This window comes from Thunnus maccoyii, chromosome 21, assembly GCF_910596095.1.
Source record: "Thunnus maccoyii chromosome 21, fThuMac1.1, whole genome shotgun sequence".
In the NCBI taxonomy this organism is placed as follows: Eukaryota; Metazoa; Chordata; class Actinopteri; order Scombriformes; family Scombridae; genus Thunnus; species Thunnus maccoyii.
The window spans coordinates 21,604,251-21,623,900 of record NC_056553.1 but is presented as its reverse complement, the minus strand read 5'-3'; the positions used below and the strand labels follow the sequence as shown (position 1 = coordinate 21,623,900).

The window sequence follows — 19,650 nt, the reverse complement described above, 5'->3', positions numbered from 1 at the left end:
AGAACAAACAAACGACACAAGTAATCTAAACATGGTCATTGTAACAGAAAAGCTGAGAAAAGTTGAATGCATGATTTAATTTTGTGTAAACGGGCACTCCAGCAATTGAACACATCAAATTCACTCAAATTTACTCATTACGAGGCGCACGACCCAGTCTGTGAAAATAAATAATTGTGTAATGTCTTCTGAACTTTTCTGAAGTCTGAAACTCTGATGATGTCATATTCTCTTGGGCTTGAAGGCTTCAGATTTGAAACTGAAAGTCTGCATTATAAATTGGGAGCATGGAGTTTAAAATCCGTGGGTATTTACTAGACAAGGAGAGACTGAGAGGTACTATCGAGTTGCATGTAGGATCCTGTGTTTTTGGAGCTTGACCCGTACTAGAAGATAGAAGTCAGAATATGCCGGTCTCTGCAACTTCAATTAATTTTTTTCTCTTCTTTTTTGAGTCTCTTTTTTGACTCTTTTGAGTCCTCCAACTTTATGAAAGTGCAATACTAAATCAATGGAGTGCACCTTTTAATTCATTGATAATATTGATGATTTTGATATTGCATGATCTGTTAAAAGTGTTGCTCTAATTCTTTTTAATTACACCTATGCTTTTCTTACTCTGATGTCAAAATGTCTGCACAATTTCATTCCCAGTAACAACATCACATCCTTTTCATAATGCTTTTGTGATTGTGCAGGACCCACTGGAGTTGGTCTGAATGAGCTTAAGAGGAAACTGTTGATCTCTGACCCCCAACACTTCAGCGTCACCATCCCACGTAAGTTCACTCTATTCTACTTACTGAGGTCAGGTCAAATCCAACATTAACTGAGCGTCTCTCAGTAGATTCAATTTGTCTTTCAAATCTTTGCTCTCTATGTTTTTCTTCTTTCTTATCTGTGTGTTTGTCTGTGTGTATTTGTGAATGTATGTTTTATACATCATGTCCCCCGTGAGCCTTTTACCAGACCACTGTTTCAGTTCTGCTATTTATTGACAAATAGCTTTTAAAGGGAATGAAGACACACGGCTTCCCCCTCATGCTGCATTTGCACCAGCTTAATTGCACCAGCTAATATGGTGATCCTGAAAAACAAGATATTAAACTACAATGAAAAAGATTTTAAATTATACTGCATGGTTGTCCTACAAAATTTATTTGGGATACATTTTGCATAACATTTACAGCACAAAAGAAGAGTTTCTACTTTTAAATAATGTAAAGTTAGTCAGGGAATGATATTAACCCACCAAACTACAATTTGCCAGTTTATACTTTTATTCTAAATTTTATAGACATTTTTAAATCTGGTTTCTTTTTGCTGAAGAAAAAGGTAAAAATGTTGGTATAGAAACAAGCTTTATGTTCTGTATTCCGTAAGTGGAGCAATTGTTCTCTTGGTAAAAACAAACAATTCTGACTGTAAATGAGCTCTCGGTATAACTGATGTACCAAGAGCTGTAAACATCTTGAATAATAACTAATAAACTAAATCTACAGAACTTTCAGTTTATATGTTTAAGTCACCTGTTGATGAGCTGCTGATCTCTGGAGGAAGGACCCTCCATAAACATTAACTGACACTACTAAACTGTGTCGTCATGGGGACATGTTGCCTCCCTCTTTACTCTTCTGAATCCATTTACACCCAAGAAGCGCAGAAATGTAAGCCTTAAGATACCAGATTAAATTGCGAGTACAGAGCTCCCTGGTACACCCTGTGACTGCTTAGCAACAAATCAAAGTAATCACTTTAGGTGAAGGATGTTTACCTTACATGTTTCAGTTAAGTTTTCACATTGTGTTAGAGTGCTTGTACTGTTTGAGTGATGAAAGTCCCGTCTGGAGAGACACACACACACACACACACAAACACACACACACACACACACACAGAGTAACTGTGGCAGTGAGTGACACCCAGGGCAGCTCTCAGGCAGTGTGGCTGGTCCTCTCAAGGCCCATGCGCTTGGTTCTCCTCCTGTGTAATTGTCAGCTTTTCACTGTCTGCCTGACAAGCTCTGAATGATGGAGGAAACTGCGTTTTTCTACCTCCTGAAGAAATGCCATTCCACTGCTTCACAAGTTGGCACCAAGCTACCACCTCTCCTTTCTTTCTCAGTTTACTTCTCACTTTCTTTCTGTCTTTTTCCTGTGCTGCCTCCTCCCTTTCTCTCCTTTTAAGGACCAAATGACAGCTTGCCATAATTCTGAACACCATCCAGCTCTGCTGCAAACGACTGGCTCTCCAAGCCTTGCCAGCATTTTTTAGTTTTTTGCAGTTCTGGAATGTCCCACAGCCAACATGTTGGGACAAATAAATCTTTTTGATTTATACATTTAAGCAGGGCAATGGCACTAGTAATTGCGTAGTTACCATCTGGGGCTTGGAGGAAAACTGCGACAAGAGTTTGAGGAAATATGAGGACTGCTGATATTAATTGCCATGTTTGTTACACGGCCTGTGGCATAATGGATATGTCCCAGCCGAAGTCTGACGCTTGAAATGTCCCTGGTATTAAAATCCCATCGGTGGGGCCTTTTTTTCCACAAGGCCTGTTAATTGTTTTCAAATGTGACCTGTGATGCTGTATTTAATAGAGGCCAGACAGTCAGATTCTGACCCATATAGAAGACATATGCCACAAGTCTTGGCTCTCATTGAGATCTAGTCTCCCTCTTTCTGAATGTTTGATTGCTGCCAATGGACACATGGATGTGTTTAACACTTGCTGTTGTTTCAGATTAAGCCCAAAAGCGTTACCCTTTTTTGTTAATTTGAAAACCGGAGTTTGGGAGACCACCGGCTTGTGGCCCCGGTTAAGATTCAGGGTTTTTTTTTCCCTCCTGCTTGTCGCTGTAAAATGTAAACCAGCCGTCTAAGGAACACAAGGAGCATTGCAATAGGCCATTAGAGTTGGGGGTTAAACATTTTGATTCCAATCCAAGCTTACTGATATTTTCCATGAATTGGGGAATGAACGGATGCACATTCTTTTGTTGCACTGTAATTATTTTCTGTGCCACAAAACAGATGCCAAAATAACGCATGGTGGACGGCGATGGTCAAATTACCAAGAGGCTGTTTGGCAATGTGTCTTACACATTTCTAAATATGAGGCATACTAAGTATATGTTATCTTATGACAAGGCTGTTCTGGCCTTCTCCTTGTGTGTTTCCTACTACTGTTGTCTGGGGCTGATGACAGAAAGTCATTGATCTTCTTCAGTGTCTTCTCCAACGTGGTTGAATTTACGGCTGTCTTTTCTTCTCAAGCGAGTGACACATTGTATAAATCACACCATTGGTTTTCCATGAACCCTGTAGATCAGTGTGGACCATGTAAAGGAAAGGCCCCGGTCCACTGCAAGGGCACAGCCTCAACACATGCTGACGAAAGAAGAAAAACTCAGAGGAGAGTAAAGTAGAACTTGACAATTTTGAGTCGCAGGTGATAAAAGTTTAATAGTTTGTTTTGGAGCTGTTCAGAGTGTCTGATGGGTGCATACCTCTCCCCTCTGACCTTTGAAGCACTCCTGAGATGAGTCAGAGTGTGAGTCGACCCCTTGACCCTTACAAATTCACCACTGCTGCCTGCTCACGTTCCCTCCACGTGCCGCCCCCACCGCCCACTTTACAGAGAGGCTTTATGGTTTATGGCCAAGTAAATGTAGGGACTTCATGTTAATTAGAGCTCCCAAACTCAATTGCCTTGCAGCGGCTAACACTGGCGGCTAATGCTATGGCTTCTGTTTCTACGGGCACTGCAGCCACATTACAAGAGACAAATTTAATAAGACACAGTAAAGCTCTGCTGCATGTCAGTTAAGTGTCTGAGTTTAGTGCTGCAGGTTGTGTATTTTATAGTGCAATTACACAATAATATATACAAGGGTTGGCATGGCCCAGCGTGCTGTGTTTCAGACTTCCAGCGATGTTAATAAGGGGCTCAGTTCAGATGGTTTCTACCCCAACAGTGAGTCAGACAGTCTGGGTTTGAGGTAATCACTCCTTCTCTCTCTGTCTTCACTCTCTCTCTCTCTTTCTCAGACACCAGTCGGGCCAAGAGGAGCCAGGAGAGCGACGGCGTGGAGTACCACTTCATCTCCAAACATCTCTTTGAGACGGATATCCACAACAACAAGTAGGCACAACTGTATCTGGTATAAATAGAGAAGGAAAACAGACCTAACACACTGTACAACCATCAGATCCTAACTTAACAGTGGACTACAGACAATCCTAACAAGAACATGTATCTTTAAAAGCCCCAAAACTTGCATTTGCCACACTATATGAACAATACATTTCCAATAAGACACAGAGTTGAAAGAAGTTGAAATAAATGAAAATCGGGTTGCACAGTTCTTCTTCCAAGTGCTGTGTTTATTCTCCCACTTTACAAAAATCTCCATCTTCTTGAGTATTTTTACTGTATCTATTATTGATTCCTTTCTTTGTTTTTTTTACTTAAAACAAGTGCCTGATCATTTCTGTCTGTTCCCAAAATAAATAAACTTGTTTTAGGGGTATCTAGATTCAAATGTAATTTGTTAGTTTTGAAACACGTTGAAATAATCTAACTGCACTTGCAATTTTTTTTTCACTTTTGCAAAGAAATCAAACATTTAGGACTCGATAATAGATACAAGTTACTTGGTGAGATAGAGATATTTTTGCAGTGCAAACATTGTCAGCTACACTGCCTCCATCATGGTCATGAGGTTGGTTTCTTTAAATGCAAATAATCTATTAGTAATGTAACTCCCACATTTTTGTACAAAGGAGTAATAAGGGGCATTGTGCCCCACTTCCTCCCAACAAAAAATGTTTGCATTTTTCTGATGAATCAGGCACTTGTTTAGTCTAGAAAATGTCAGAAAATTGTGAATAATGGGCATCATAATGTCTTAGAGCCTAAGGGCACATGTTTTTCCTCTGACCAAAAGTCCAAAAACAAAAGATATTCCAATTACAACAGAGAAAAATAGAGTAAAACAACACATTTGCACTATGACATGTTGATCTGTTGTTGAAATGTTGATCAACTAATCTTTTAATGGAGTAATTGTTTCAGCACTAATCATATTACAAAACATGAAATGATTCCAGCCACATGTATTCAATGTTTATTAGTATGATGTAGTTTCTGGTATTTCAGTTTTATGTGTAAACCTCTACTGAGATTTGACAACACTCACACTGGTGAAAACAACAGAATCTATCTATATCTCTAAACCACTAGAGGCAGCATAGCAGTGAGAGCAGCAGTCTGACTGCTCCACTACTTGCTGCCACTATTCAAACACAGCCTCCCTGCTGTCGTCTGTGTGTCTCTGTAACCGACTGTGAGCTGGTGTTGACAGGGCCGGGCCCTACGTTGGTAACAGATCTCCAGACAGTGGCCCCAAGGTCTCCTGTCTCTGCTTCCTCCTTTCCTTAGGCGCGCTCTCTGAATCCAGCCACACCGCGGCCCGCCTTGACATTTGTGGCCAACAAATTGAAATGCAAGTTGTAATAGTCATAAGAATGATTGATGCCTTTCTGTTGGTCTCACACGAGCTGGAAGGGGGGAAAAAAGATATACTGTAGGGTGCACATGCAAAACATTTACGCACGCAAACACACACATAGAGCACATATGACATAGAGGGAAGCCTGTGGCGGTGAGTGCATATAGAGTGTCAGAGCATGCAGAGAGGAGAAGGGAAAGGGGGGCTGTATATTTAGGCCATGTTGTGGTGTAGGTCAAGGCATGCAATGTTTTTCAGGGAGTCGGAGGGGTGAGTGACAGAGCTGTGATGTGGGGTGCATGCGTGGGACACTCGACGCTGAAATTACAAGGCAGCAAAGTAAACGAGGAGTGAGATGAACTTGTTTGCGTTATGCCTCATTGCATGCAGCAGAAACAATGCGCTCTGCACAGAAACGCTAAATAAAAGGTCTCTGAATTGGGGCCACAACAACATGTGTTTAGCTTGAACAACTTTCCCAAGGGAAGCCCTGTTCTGTGTCAAAATGGCAACAATCCATACTCTCAATATAGCCAAACCTCCACTGGCATGCTTTACTGTAATCTATATACCTTCTCCTTTAACAACAAACAGTACAGAATGCTGCAAGGTGTGAGTTTTTAAACACAGGCTACTGTAAGCTTTTAAATGAATTTCCCATAACCGAATATGAGGGTTTTTTTAGAGACTTAAGCCTCCCTTTAAAAAAAAAAAAAAAAAAGCTGAGTAAAACTTTCTTACATTGGCAATTACCATAAAACTTTCTTTTTACATGGCATCAGTCACACTGAGGCAGTCATTCTGTCCGACACTCGTCATGAACAGACTGTGAGCATACCTCACCGTCCTATTAGCTTGAAATTCTTTCCACGTCGTTACTCCGCTCTCTGCCTTTTTTCCCCTCCTTGTTTTCAGCTAAAAATACACTGGTGGCTTTCTCTTTTTTTTTGTGACAGCTGATTGGTGTGAAAGAGGGAAGATTATCTGGTGGAAAAGTGTTTGTTTGCTTGCACCCAGTTGCTTGCTGGGCTAAAATCCTCATGGATTAAGGAGGGAAGGTTTTGGCATTCAGGGGCTTTGTGGTCTCTCTGGAACAAACAGGTGTTACTGATTGAAAGGGTAACGTAGGAGATTATATAAAAACAAGCCCGGCCAAAACGTCTGGTTTTTAAGTTCTGCTAAAGAATGCTATCTTCAGATCTGTCAGTGGTTGACAGAGTAATCCTCCTGTCTCTGTGGATTTGTTGGGTTTTTATATATCATTATTTCTAAAATGGATCTCAGGAGTGTGCTGACACAGTTGACCAGATTAGGGCGAGATTCTAATGTTACTCTCAGGGGATATCAGTCTTGTATTAGATGCTAATTTCTGCACAGAATAATTTTTGAGGTGTTCTCAACAATCTTCTCATCTCCCAACTTCTCTCTTTCAATCTCACCTCTCAGATTCATCGAGTATGGCGAGTACAAAGGGAATTACTACGGGACAAGTCTAGACTCAATACGCTCTGTCCTCTCCAAGAACAAAGTGTGCCTATTGGATGTCCAGCCTCATGTGAGTGACACAAACCCTTCCTCGGCATCCCATTCTTTCTTGTCGTCATCTCCTTGTATTTTAAGCCTTTTGGCACCTCTCTCCCCACCTATCTCGGAAGATCTCTCTTCTCTGGCTTTCCTGAGGTCTTGGCTGCTTACTGGGTTACCAAAGCGGGTTTTAAAGGGGGCATTTTGAGGGAGCAATTACAGCTAATTTCCTCTATTTGAAGATTTCCTCTTTGGCTTATGTGTCTTGGGTGGTGTCGATCAGACTCTACACAAATGGCCAGCTTGTCGCTGAGCCCCAACATACCCTCTGAGCATGATTTCCCATTATCCAAGGCCAGGCCTGTATCGTCCAGCCTCTGCCCCACGAGATCTTCTCTGTTTGTTTTTGCCCAGTGGATAATGACACACATGAGGCACAAATACACCATTATGTAGATTAGCCTGGCATGTTCTCAAACCACCCTGGCCTGAGCAGCAGTGGGAGCTAGCCATAGAGCCCTCGGCTCAAGTGTATGAGAAAGAGTCTGTGGAAGCTCATGTGGATGAATGTACATTTACTTATGTGCTTTTTTGTTTTTGGCATACTTTTGTGATGTTGTGTAAGCTAATAGTCATCCCCCCTACCTCCAGTATGAGCCCATTCTCCAGCATGACTCATGGATCAGATCAGTGGCAGTGTCAAAGCATGTTATTGCTGACTGATACTGTCTGCTGAGCGGCTGATGAAAGCAGCAATGAATGGTTTCCAGTGGTTCCTCTCCTGCCCCTCCTTTTGGTTTTTATCCACCTTCCTATCAGTTGTGGGTTCAAACTCACTACCTATTAACACAGTGAGAAGCCTTGATCGCGGTGCCAGAGCCAGAGGAGGGCCTGATGCCTGACGCCACCACTAACCAACTTTGACCTCTGTTCTACCTCTCTGGGAGACCAGATTGGTGTTTTCTTGTGCAGTTGTCAACATAAAGAAGAGACAAGAAGCCATGCAGATGTAGACAGAAATGTGTCTTCCAAAAGAAGCACATTTACCATACAGGCAGGATTGGCCACCCATACATTAAATCAGTGGCTCTGGTTGCTCTTTGGTTGCTAGATGGTAACACCCCTTTGTCTTTCTTCAGACGCTAAAGCACCTGCGGACGGCAGAGTTTAAACCCTTCGTAGTGTTTGTGAAGCCTCCAGCAATCGAGAGACTGAGGGAGACCAGAAGGGGCGCCAAAGTCATATCAGGCAAGGACGACAAGGGATCCGCTAAGCCATTCACGGTGAGTGAAGAGTGCACCTAGAGGGGAAGGAAGGCTTTTATTTTCTCATACAAAAGTCAAAATCAGACATTGACCAGCATAATATGTTGTTTAGACTTGAGATAAATTGCTTTGAGTACCAGATGGGTCAGGCTTGCCTTGATTTAGACAATTACAGGAAATCAATTTAACATACTTTGTGTAAGTAACACTCTAACACTCATCTGAAACCCCAGCCAGTGCTCCCAAACTAGATATTTGTAAATTTGATCCAGATTAGATTATGTTAGATGAAAACTTAATGATCCATGTGAGGAAATTGGATCATTACAGTAGAAAATAACAGGATACAGCAAATAGGGTTTACAACAAGTAATGATACAGAGGTATCCTAAACATACAGCAGATGCAAAGGGTGTCCCAACATAGTCGAACATAGTGATATATAGTTATTTAGTATGTTTCCATGTATGCCATGACTGTTTGGATATTTCATGAAGATCACTCACTTTTGAAGCATATAGCTTGTGAACACACTTGGATGGTGTTGTGCTGTCGAAACACATGGCTTTACACCTAACAGATTAACAGCACAAGAAATAACAGAAACACTATCTGGACTCCGTGTGTACAGTATGTGTGTGTGAGTGATGAGGTCATCCCTTACACACCTTTATCCTGGCCCAGCGGGGATACAGATGAAACCAATTAGCCGGTGTTCGGTGCCGCTGTGAATTTGACGGGTGGGGAAGAGGGGGGGCTTGCATGATGGTTTTCCCAGCCCCATCAGGCCTGGTGCTTGCTCACTTGCTCGCGTGTCTCGCTCGCAACTGGCAGCATGAAAGCCAAGTTCCCGGTCAGAAACACAGACTGATAGGAAGCCAGGAGGTGTGAAAGGTAGAGAGGGAAGCTGAGAAAAAGACAGAGCTGTGAAAGAGATGGAGACAGACTAATCACAAGCTAGCGCCTTGAAAACAGTCAAGGGAGCTGTGCAGGAGGCGATGGGTTCATGATGGGCAATATTGTTTTATATATTTCTTTATTGAGAACATATGCAAAGAACACGGATAGACAACTGAAATGCTACATTTACCTAATATTTTTACATCTCCTGCCTACTTGCCTCTCTACTGTCCTTAAACCCCCAACTCTGGTTAAAAACGTTAGCCAAAATGTGCCACATTTATAATCTTATTTGACATAAAGACATTACCTGTCTTTCCACCAAGGTTTTATCAGGTGAAAAACACCTGAAAAACAAGAGAATAACTTGACAGTGGTAATAACAATACTGACATTTTATAAAGTTGTAAAGTTGCATGCTCTGTCCAATGATTTAAACCTTTTAAGCTTTGCTATTTTAGAAAAAGTAGTTCCCTCAGTGATTCATCACTGTCAGAATGGTAAGCATCTTAAAGACCCCATGAAACGAATTTCCCAGAAAACTTTGATGATAAATAGTGCATCTTCAGCGGTGAAGACATGCTGCACCAAATGTCCAACTATTAACGTCATCAAACCTTTCCTCTCATCCTGTGAAATAAATCTTCCTTTCACTGCATAACTAATAGCCCCACTGGTATATACCTACAAGCAGAAACAAACAGGAATTTGGTGAGCTAGTAGAAAAAAATCAGGAAGTAACCAATCACGCCTGATCAGCTGTATATTTACTGTAAATAAACATTAATTTGAGCCTATTAACCAATCAAAAGTAGCTCCTGCACTGATCTGTATCATTGTGATTGCTGTTTTTGGCAATGATGTGGATGTGGAACATTTTTTTGAAGGACGTGACAGTGAGACCCAATCCAAATAGACCGAAAGATAGTTAGACCTGATCAAAAATGCGGTTTAACTCAAATAGTGAGAGACACTGAGAGCAGCATGATGCTCCACCAGTTAACAAGCAGCCACCTTTAAAAAGAGCAGCAATACATGTCATTTACTCTGCATTGTGTCAAATAAACCTAAATCATGTGATTATGATGCCCTACAGATCAAGACCCATTTCAATGCAATGGGACCCTTTCTGACCTAGTTAGACAGAATATAATTTGGACCTGACCGGACCCACCTCAGGTCTTAGATGGAGTCTGGGGTACTAGAAACTGAGTGTGGGTGGACTGGATGTTTGAAAAACTCTACTCAAGGCATCTCTATTCGTTGATTGATCCCTCAACAGTAATTGTATCACACTAAGAAGTACTGATATGATTTCATGGAACATTAAAACAGCGCATAAACCTTTATACAGACCATAATGAGACACTAAAACCTCTGTGGCAACCTCTAACAGCAGTGCAACACTGCTACCCTTAAAGTGTTGCGTAAAATTATATCTCCTCTATCTTATCACCATCCTATTATTACACGCACAAGCTGATTCCTGGTTTCAGCCTCACACACAGCATGCAGCAAGGCCACAGCTGAAGTTGGCTTTAACTCAGAACATCCTGAGGATATTTTACTTCCCAGTCAAACTTTTAAAGCCATTAGACAGACACAAAGTCAGCTTGCATTATTTGCCCAATGATATATAATTTTGCCTCTGCCTGCTCCTCAATTCCTCAGTGGGGGTCCTGAAAACAATGAGCTTTAGTTGTCAGAAACAGGATGATTGCTAACAATCCATTGCTGTTGCTTTTATTACTCTATCCCTTTATTAGCTTCTGGTATTCTCTCAAGTAAAACAAATACACCTCTATAAAACAGTGTGACAGGGAGGCATATTTCAGCCAGGTAACAAACCAGGTTCTGTGTAAATGTTCATGTACAGTGACAGCACGTAAGTCACTGCAGGTTTGCTGTTAAAAGCTCTGAAATAGAAGCTGTTGTTGGGTGAGTTGTCTCAGACGTATTGGATTCACCACCAGCTGTATTTCTCTCTTAGACATGTCTGGTCTAATGATAAAGGCTGAGGAACAGTCGTCTCATTGTTTCTGCAGAGCAGTCTGACTTTAGCCCCATTGTTTAAGCTGGAAATGATTCAGAATAGATGTAGACACATCATCATAGTGCAAGAGGATGACTAAAATTGATCTCTGACAACTGATTTCATTTCTCATGATTAATGAAAGTTTTTGCTGGACCATATCTGTTCAGTTATTTATGCTTGTTTTAATACAGAGGACAGGTGTGTTAAAGTAGGATCAACTAGTGCAGTCTCCATTCAAAATGTGCCTGTTAGGAACGGGCCGATTGCTTCTTATTTCTTGAGAACAGCATTTCTATGTATCAACTGACAAAGGTATCAATTAAAACGATAATGAACTAATAAATTAAATGGCTTAAATCCAGACAGAAACTTCACCAGTTAGACTAAACAGAGGTTGAACTGTAGAAACAGTTTATGGCCTTCCATTGGTTGATTCTGCTGCCACTCAAACATTTCTGTGCTCGTATTGGCTAGTTTTAATGCCTCTGCCTCTGTTTTTTCTCCTGTCTGCGCTCGTTCTTCTCTCTCTGGCAGTTTAACTGAGTGGGGCACATGCCTTTGTCCCACTCAAAGTTTATTAATATTAGGCGTGTTGTGTGTCTAAATTGCACCAAATTTGATACTGCACATCCTTGGGTCCCCAGCAATACACTCACTGAGCGTGAAATTGATCAGACGAATGATTCTCCAGATTCGTGAAGGACACTCACACATACAGACAGACGGAGATTCCTTGCTTTTTAGTTAGATCAACTGCAGCGCCTGTTCAAAACGTGTCTGAGACATCCTGTAGTAAGTCTTGAACGTACCTGCCAAGTTTCGTTCACAATACACAGTTCAATAGTAGAGCTTAGCCCTTGGTTTTCAGGGTTACGGCACTGTCCACATTTCCACTTGTTGACTCCACGGGCAGAAGAGAAGCAAATCGTTGTTTATGAGGTATTTTTGTATATTTCTGAACGTGCCTGAGTCCTGAATGTACATGCCAAGTTTCATTCACAGTACACAGTTCAATAGCAGAGCGTAAGTCTAGCTTAAGTAACACTACAGATGTAATCCCACCTCTGACCACAATGTGGGTTGCAATGGCAGAGTGGCGCTGTCCATATTTCCACTTGTTGACTCCACGTGCAGAAGAAGAGGCAGAGGTTTATGATGTATTTTTTATATATTTCTTGAGAACCACTCATCCAAACAACTTCACACTCAACACTGTACTTCCTTGAGTCCCCAGCAATATACCTACCAGGTATGAAATAGATCAGATGAATGGTTCTCGAGATATGCGAAGGACAAACATACATACAGACAGACAGATAGACAGAGATTCCTTGCTTCATATAGAGAGATAAATGCAGATTTGCTGAGGACATTGTGTGTGATGATACCTGAGGCTGAGGCTACTTTTTTGTGACACTAAAGTGTTGAAAAGATTTATTGTCCCATAAGGGGAATCTCCCTTCTAGACAGGGTTTACAGTAAAACTTACAGTTAAATCACTATAAATAAAACCATAAAAATACAAGCCATAAGAACATAACATTGATGAAAAAATGCCGTGTATGAAGCATAGACAAACAGTGGTAAAACCAGGCTGTGAATCAATAGCCTAATATTGTGCAATGAAAACTGCCATTTATCTGTGCTTGGACAAAGTACTAAAACAGGCACAAGACGCTACATCATTTCATGTGGAAATTAACCAATCTAATGGCAGTGGGGATAAATGAGTCCCCAGTGCTTTCCTCCTCGAGTTTGGCCCTCCACAAGTGGCATCAGCTCAAACTGCCCTCTGAGGAGAGTGATCCAGCATGGATCACTGGATGCCAGAGAGTATCCGCTCACTCCTCCCTGCCCAACTTTCCATTTACCTCTTTTACCTTCATTATATTCATCTTTCTGCCCCTTTTATTTCATCATACATCTATCTTATTATTTTCTCTTGCAGTTTTTTTGATTTTCTTTCCATCTCTCTACCCAGCTCGCTGTCCCTTAAGCAGCCTCTTGCTGTGATTAATGTTCTTTTACCTGGAATGGCCTAACTAGAGACAGACTCAGAGACTCGCCCGTGGACATGGAAAAATCACACAGCCACAAAACAGCACAAAGTCTCCCAGGTTCATTTAGTTGCCAGGACAGGTCAGAGAGGTTGTCTTCCTGGCGTTTGAGACAGTGGTCATCTGTTAGTCCTTGTCCAACAGTGGAAGTCCTGCGGGGGTTTCCATCCAGATCAGAGAATATAGTCCCACAGTGGAACAGATTCCTTCACAGGCTAACAAACCTGCCCTCCGTGAGTCGTCTTTTAGTCTCACCCCATCCTCTTCCTGTCATCCTCTGAGACGTGGGCTGATAAAACCATCACATCTTCCTCCCTCACAATAAAAGACAATAGAGCATGAGATGGTGCGGGTCGGTTTCTGTAACCTCCTGTAAGGTAGATGCACGCTAGACAGACAGGCAAAAGAAAAGAAAAAAAGCAGACAGAGGTTTTTCTAAGTGTCACAGCGAGTGAGTGTTTATATTTAGCTGCGCAGCTAATCCATTATGAAGCGGAAAACCACCAGAAACATTCTGAAGTAACTCCTGGCTGGAAGAAGCGTCTCTAAAAACGGAGCCGTTTAGGAGTTTTAAATTTTAACGAGGCCGTGTTTATGTGCGTACACATCATATGCACACATTCAGCTTGATCCTGCATGTTTGTGGGTGTGGAAGCATGTGTGTGTATGTGTGTGCATGTATGTGTGTGTGTGTGTTTGAGTTTCTGGGCATAAATGTGCATCTGTGTGTATTTATAATTGTGTGTTTGGCAAAGGGGGTCACTATAAAACCATATCTGTCCAGAAATCTAAAGTTGAGTGTTCCCAGTAAAAACATGAGGCTAAATCAGTGCAGCTACTTTAGCCCTGTTGTTGCACAGAGGGCAGTACGAGCCAGGACCCACACAGCTGAGACCAGAAAGCCTCAGAGAGACCACCATGGAGAGATACCTGCACTGTTTGAGAATACTCTATCTATGAATACAGGAGTCCCACATAGGTAATATTTACTCCCAACCTGATAAAAAAAATAGTTGGTAAAAAGTTAGTTGGTTGCTCCTCACAGTTAGCACGTGATTTTATTTTTTCCACTGGACAGCTAATTTGCATGGTGACTTGGAAAGACTGTGTGTCCCTCGGGTAGACCTCTGTTCAAAACTCCAAGTCAGCATCCAATGATTTTATGTAGTTCCCTCAGCTTGTCCTGATAAGGACAACATTCTTTTTTTAACAGATTCTCACTACCTAAAGTGCACAGGAACTGCCATAGTATGGTGTGTGCTAACTCATGACTACAACCACTTAATAGATCAAATATAATGTAATTTAAACAAAAGGCCCCAAAACAAATTCAAGCCCAGTTTGCAGAGGTTTCTGCATATCTCCAAGCTGCAAGGTTTACATATCAATGAGGTACCATTAGCAAGCAGGATAATCTGATAAATCATCTAGTGTATAGTTTAACACTTTGCCTACTAATGTAAACATAATTACAACTGAGCCACAATTCAAAATTCAGCAAATCATCATGTGTAACGCGAAGTGTTTTCAAAGAGTTCTTAGATTTCTTCATATGTGCCTAAGACAATGTTACTAATACATTAAAGGTTAGTGCTCTTATGCCTGACTGAAAATGAAAATAAAATCCAACCGTTCAAAGTAATTTAGGTTAGTTACTATAGCCACGTTGACTCTTAGTAGCTTTCTTTGTATTCACTAATTGTAGCATGTAAGATCAGAAATGCTGCAGCCATGAAAAACTAATATTTATATTATTTTATTTATATATTGATGATTTGCCAGTATAATTGTTCATATTATATAAAAACAGATCTAATCTGATCTGCTCAGATATGGGACAAGTGAGTCACAAGTCTCCTTGACCATGAAGCCCTGAGTAAAGACCAAACGCTAAACTTTGTTTCAAGCCATAAAACACACCATTATCCACCCTTCATCAAATCTAATGCCATTATAATAACAAATTACAAACAACAACAAATTATTTTTAAAATGTGTATGAATTATTGTCAGACAAGCTTTATAACATTTAAAAGTAAATGATAAGACTAATTAGAATTAGTTGTAATATCTGTACCAAGCCTTTAAATCTGAGACTTTAATGAAAATGCATTGTGATTAGATGCTGTCAGGAAAATGACACACATTTTAATCTTTGGGTTTTGTGAGGATATGAAATCTTTCCAAGTCAAAAGCCTAAAGTCCAAGTTAAGTCATGAGTCATTGATCTTAAAGTCAAAATCAAGGCTCTGCCCATGCAGGTACACATGAAACTTTAAGATTGCCTTGAGAGCCTTTGAGAAATGTTCACAGGCCAAAAACTCAATCTGCACTATGTTCATTTTTGCCACTTCACTGTCAACAGTAGATTTAGTGGGCTGTGAAGCAGGTCCACACAGCCTTAGCTCTCAGTGGAACAGTACTGTCCACAAACTGTCATTTCCCCATCGTACATATAAAATCCAGACTGGCGAAAATGAATGTTTTACATGTCTGTCTTTTGTAAATTATGGTTGTTTTGTCCTTTGCTTATTTTGAGGATATTTTATTTTTTTAGTGAATTGGATAACCGTGTGCATTCAGTGGAGCAAATGATGGAAAATTCCTTGAGGTCAAGTTCTTGTATGGGGAGGTTTTAGTGTGTGGTCTGTGCCCGGGTTCATGTGTGGGTACCATGTCTTTGGGAGGTTATAACGGGCTCTGTACAGGCCTCTCTATGTTAATTTGCGTGTTCAATGCCATGTAATTTGTGTTTACAGTATGTGAATTTATCTCTCCTCTTGTTTACTGTGGCCAGTGTTTTCTCTTTGCAGCAGATAGGCAGCCTGGAATGAACTGTTCTGCCTCTCTTGGTTTGTTTATGTTTCACCACTCGTCGCCTTTTTCACCTCCATCCTCTTCTTTCCTCTCTGTTTTCACTTCCACTGCAGGAGGAGGACTTTCAGGAGATGGAGAGAACTGCCCAGATGATGGAGACTCAATATAGTCATCTGTTTGAGAGGGTCATAGTTAACGATGACCTTGCCGCGACCTTCAGCGAGCTGCGGTTGGCTCTAAAGAAAGTAGAGACGGAGACTCAGTGGGTTCCCATCAGCTGGACTCACTCCTGAGACCCACACAGACTGTAAAAGGAGAAAAGGGAAGGGCTTCGACGAAATATGCAGGTTTTTATCTTTCTATGTCTGCTGTGACTGGTGTCGGGGGGATGACGGGAATATAACAAAGCTGCGCCAGACTGCCATGTCACCATACCTGAGCTGCACAAAGCTAAAAATGTGCTTTTGCCTGGAGTCAGGTTGAATTTAGACCTCAGCTGCCATCTGGATATGGATTTCCAGGTCTGACCAGATCTGACACTACTCTGCGTTGAGGCTAAGGGCATCTGTCCAGGATATGGCCCTTGGACATTGATCTAGGTCTTATTCTGTGTCATAAGTTGGAGCTCTTTGGTCCAAACCAGAATGTGGAACGAGCCTGGACCATCACAGCAGCAGCAGCCCTGCCAGCACATCAGCAACCCCGCCAACCAGAACTCTCTCTTTAGTGTGTTTATAACATTAGACCATTAGAAACCAAAGGGATTTACATATTTCTTCTTGGTGGACAACTTACATGCACATGTCTATAAAAGAACACAACCTCTAAGGAGAAAAGGGGGGGAAAGAAAACATATTTGCCTTCTGTCTTACTGTATTTCTGTGCTTCTAAATTGCTTCCATGACTGTTACTCCAACATCCAAACAAAACATTGTCAGGTACACTCTCAAGAAAGGGCAATAAGTATAATTTTATTTAAAAGAAATTAATATATTTTCTAATATCTTCCAGTTGGTTTTTTTGCATACCTTTTATATACATATCTTAACTTTCAGAGCAACCTGATCTCAACTGTAGCCACCTCTGACAGATTTTTCCACTAGATGCGTTTCTTTTTGCAGTCAAGTGTTTTGATTTCATCATCCTAGTCTAGTTTTCCCCCTACAAAGCACATAGAGAGCCATTTTATTTAGGTGTTATATATTCCATTTAGGAGCATTTTGAAAAGCCACCCTTCATATGAAGGTGCCCAGCATAACAGCTTTGCCATTTAAAGTCCCAGAACTAGACACTTTTGGCTGTCCGCTAGAAGAAAATGTTCACAATTGTGTTTTATTAGGGTGGAGTCTTTATTTTTATTCACATAAAAATGGCTTCAGCTAGGCTGCTAATATAGAGGGTCCATACCACACTTCCAGGATTTAAAGTCAAGAGAAAATGCTAAGTAGTTGCTCCTGACTTTATGAGCATCATGACTTTATTGCTAAGTGTCTCCAGTTCCTGGTCTAACTTGCTCATTTTTTACTCAGTACTTTTTTTTCTATGATAGCGATATTTATAGCGATATATTAATTTTCAAAGCAGCTAGTCATTAATCATGATTATCATTAACATTATTGCAACTCTTGTGAATCATTGGTTTTCTGCTGCTAATGTAGTGAATCAGATTTAGAAAAGAAGATCGATACCATCCTCTATCTATATGTTAATTATGGAGCTGGCGCAGGGAGGAGATTCGCTTTGCTCAGCTTAGCATACAGTTGACTGGAAGCAGTGGGAGACAACTAGCCTGGCTCTGTCCAAAGTTCACAAATACGTCTACCAGAACATGTAAAGTAGCGGTTTTATGAACATGTCATTTTTACATTTCTGTTGGATTAAATAAAAATATGATGTGTTAATTAATGAACTTAAGAGGTGCATGTAGGTGTGTGAACTTTGGAGAGAGCCAGACTAGGTGTTTGTCCCAGTTTCCAGTCTTTCTACTAAGCTAAGCTAATCATCCCCTGGCTCTAGCTTCAGGCTTAAAGGGGAACTGCGCCGATTTTACACATCAAAATCCGTTTATGGTTGGGAATACTGCCTATATGAAATAAGTTGTATGAAGCCTTTTGTGGCTCCAGAAAGAAGTTGCCTCAAGTGATGTCACTTGAGTCAGCATTGCTTGGGGCTGAAGAGTTTGAAAATGAAAAAATCTGGGGGTGTGAACATTAGCCACCACTAGTATAAGACACCCAAAGCTTTTGACTGTTGGAGGTCAAGTTGCATTTTGGGCAATGTAGGCATCAGGTTTTGTCAAGGAAGAGGAATATGTGGAATAAAAATGGATTTAAAATGCATTAAATGCATGGATTTTGATGGAAGCAAAATCCGGCTAGCTAGTTTCCCCTTGTTTCCAGTCTTGGCTAAGCCAAGCTAACCGACTGCTGGTGGTAGCTTTATATTTACTGTACAGATATTAAAGTGGTATCAATCTTCTCATCAAACTCTTAACAAGATAGCAAATAAGCATATTTCCAAAAATGTTAATTATTCTTTTAACTATGCTACTAAACAATTGGTCACCATACAAATCATCAACTGAATGAATGTAGTCATTCTCTCATAAATTAGCTATATGTCCAGCTCAGGTTGCATTGCCCAAAAACTCTTCCTGTGCATTTATTTTACCTTTCCATTTGCAAAAGGGGATTTGAGGCTTTATGCTGTTCAGTAATGATAACTCACTTGTTAAAGACACATACTGTAATCTCACCCCTATACTTTGCCCTAGATTTTTATTCATTTTAGTACCACATTATGTTCCCCTTTTATATATTACTTTATTTGTTCTGCTCTTCATATCTTATGCCTCTGCCATGTCTTTTATTGATGAAACTCAGATTTGTACAGTCGCCAGAGAATATTTTTAATTTCTTGCTGTAAATGAAACGCTGTTTATTAGGCAAGTTGTATGAATTTACATATTCTTGATAACTGCTACATTTTATATTAAAGAAAATACAACTAAACTTGTATTTCCACTGTGTAGAATTTAATTTAATTTACATCTGTTATTCGTGTCTTCAACTGGGCAAAGATTGAGAACAGTGATGTGAGAGGTGGAACGGTATGAGAAAAATATTCCAGTGTTTCTGGGATTCATGCCCTTGAGTGCCATTCACGTCTAGTTTTGCTCAGTTTGAATTTTTGAGAAAAACCTTCCAGAAACATCTTTCAGCTGCCCCACAGCGGTTCACTCTGGAGTGCACAGTTGGGTAAACAGAGCTGTCACCTTTCATCTTGTAAATGGCAGCACTAGAGAGAAGTAAATCCCAGTCACTGGCTGTTTTTCTCACCTATGGGCCATTCATATGTATTCGATTTAGACAATATCAAAATAATTTCCCACCTCAGTTAATGAATTTGAAGTTGTTGTATTAGGTTACTAGTAGCTAACTAGTAGCCAACTTTTCAACCTTTGCAATAAAGTTTAAATGTCAGAAAAATCCCTAAAAACTGCATTCTTACAAAAAAAAGTTAACTATTAATTTTGG

The 19,650-nt window shown here is 40.6% G+C and overlaps 1 protein-coding gene across 2 annotated transcripts in view; it reads left to right on the top strand.

The window, feature by feature from the left end:
* The window catches only part of mpp7a (membrane palmitoylated protein 7a), a 141,907-nt gene extending 122,776 nt beyond the window's left edge, over positions 1 to 19,131 (top strand). For both annotated transcript variants that reach the window (XM_042399017.1, XM_042399018.1), the window contains exons 13-17: positions 699 to 779; positions 4,054 to 4,147; positions 6,963 to 7,071; positions 8,180 to 8,323; positions 16,228 to 19,131. In XM_042399017.1, coding sequence (XP_042254951.1) covers positions 699 to 779; positions 4,054 to 4,147; positions 6,963 to 7,071; positions 8,180 to 8,323; positions 16,228 to 16,407 — 608 coding nt within the window. In that variant the 3' untranslated portion in view covers positions 16,408 to 19,131. The remainder of the gene's footprint in view (positions 1 to 698; positions 780 to 4,053; positions 4,148 to 6,962; positions 7,072 to 8,179; positions 8,324 to 16,227) is intronic.
* Positions 19,132 to 19,650: the final 519 nt, after the last annotated feature.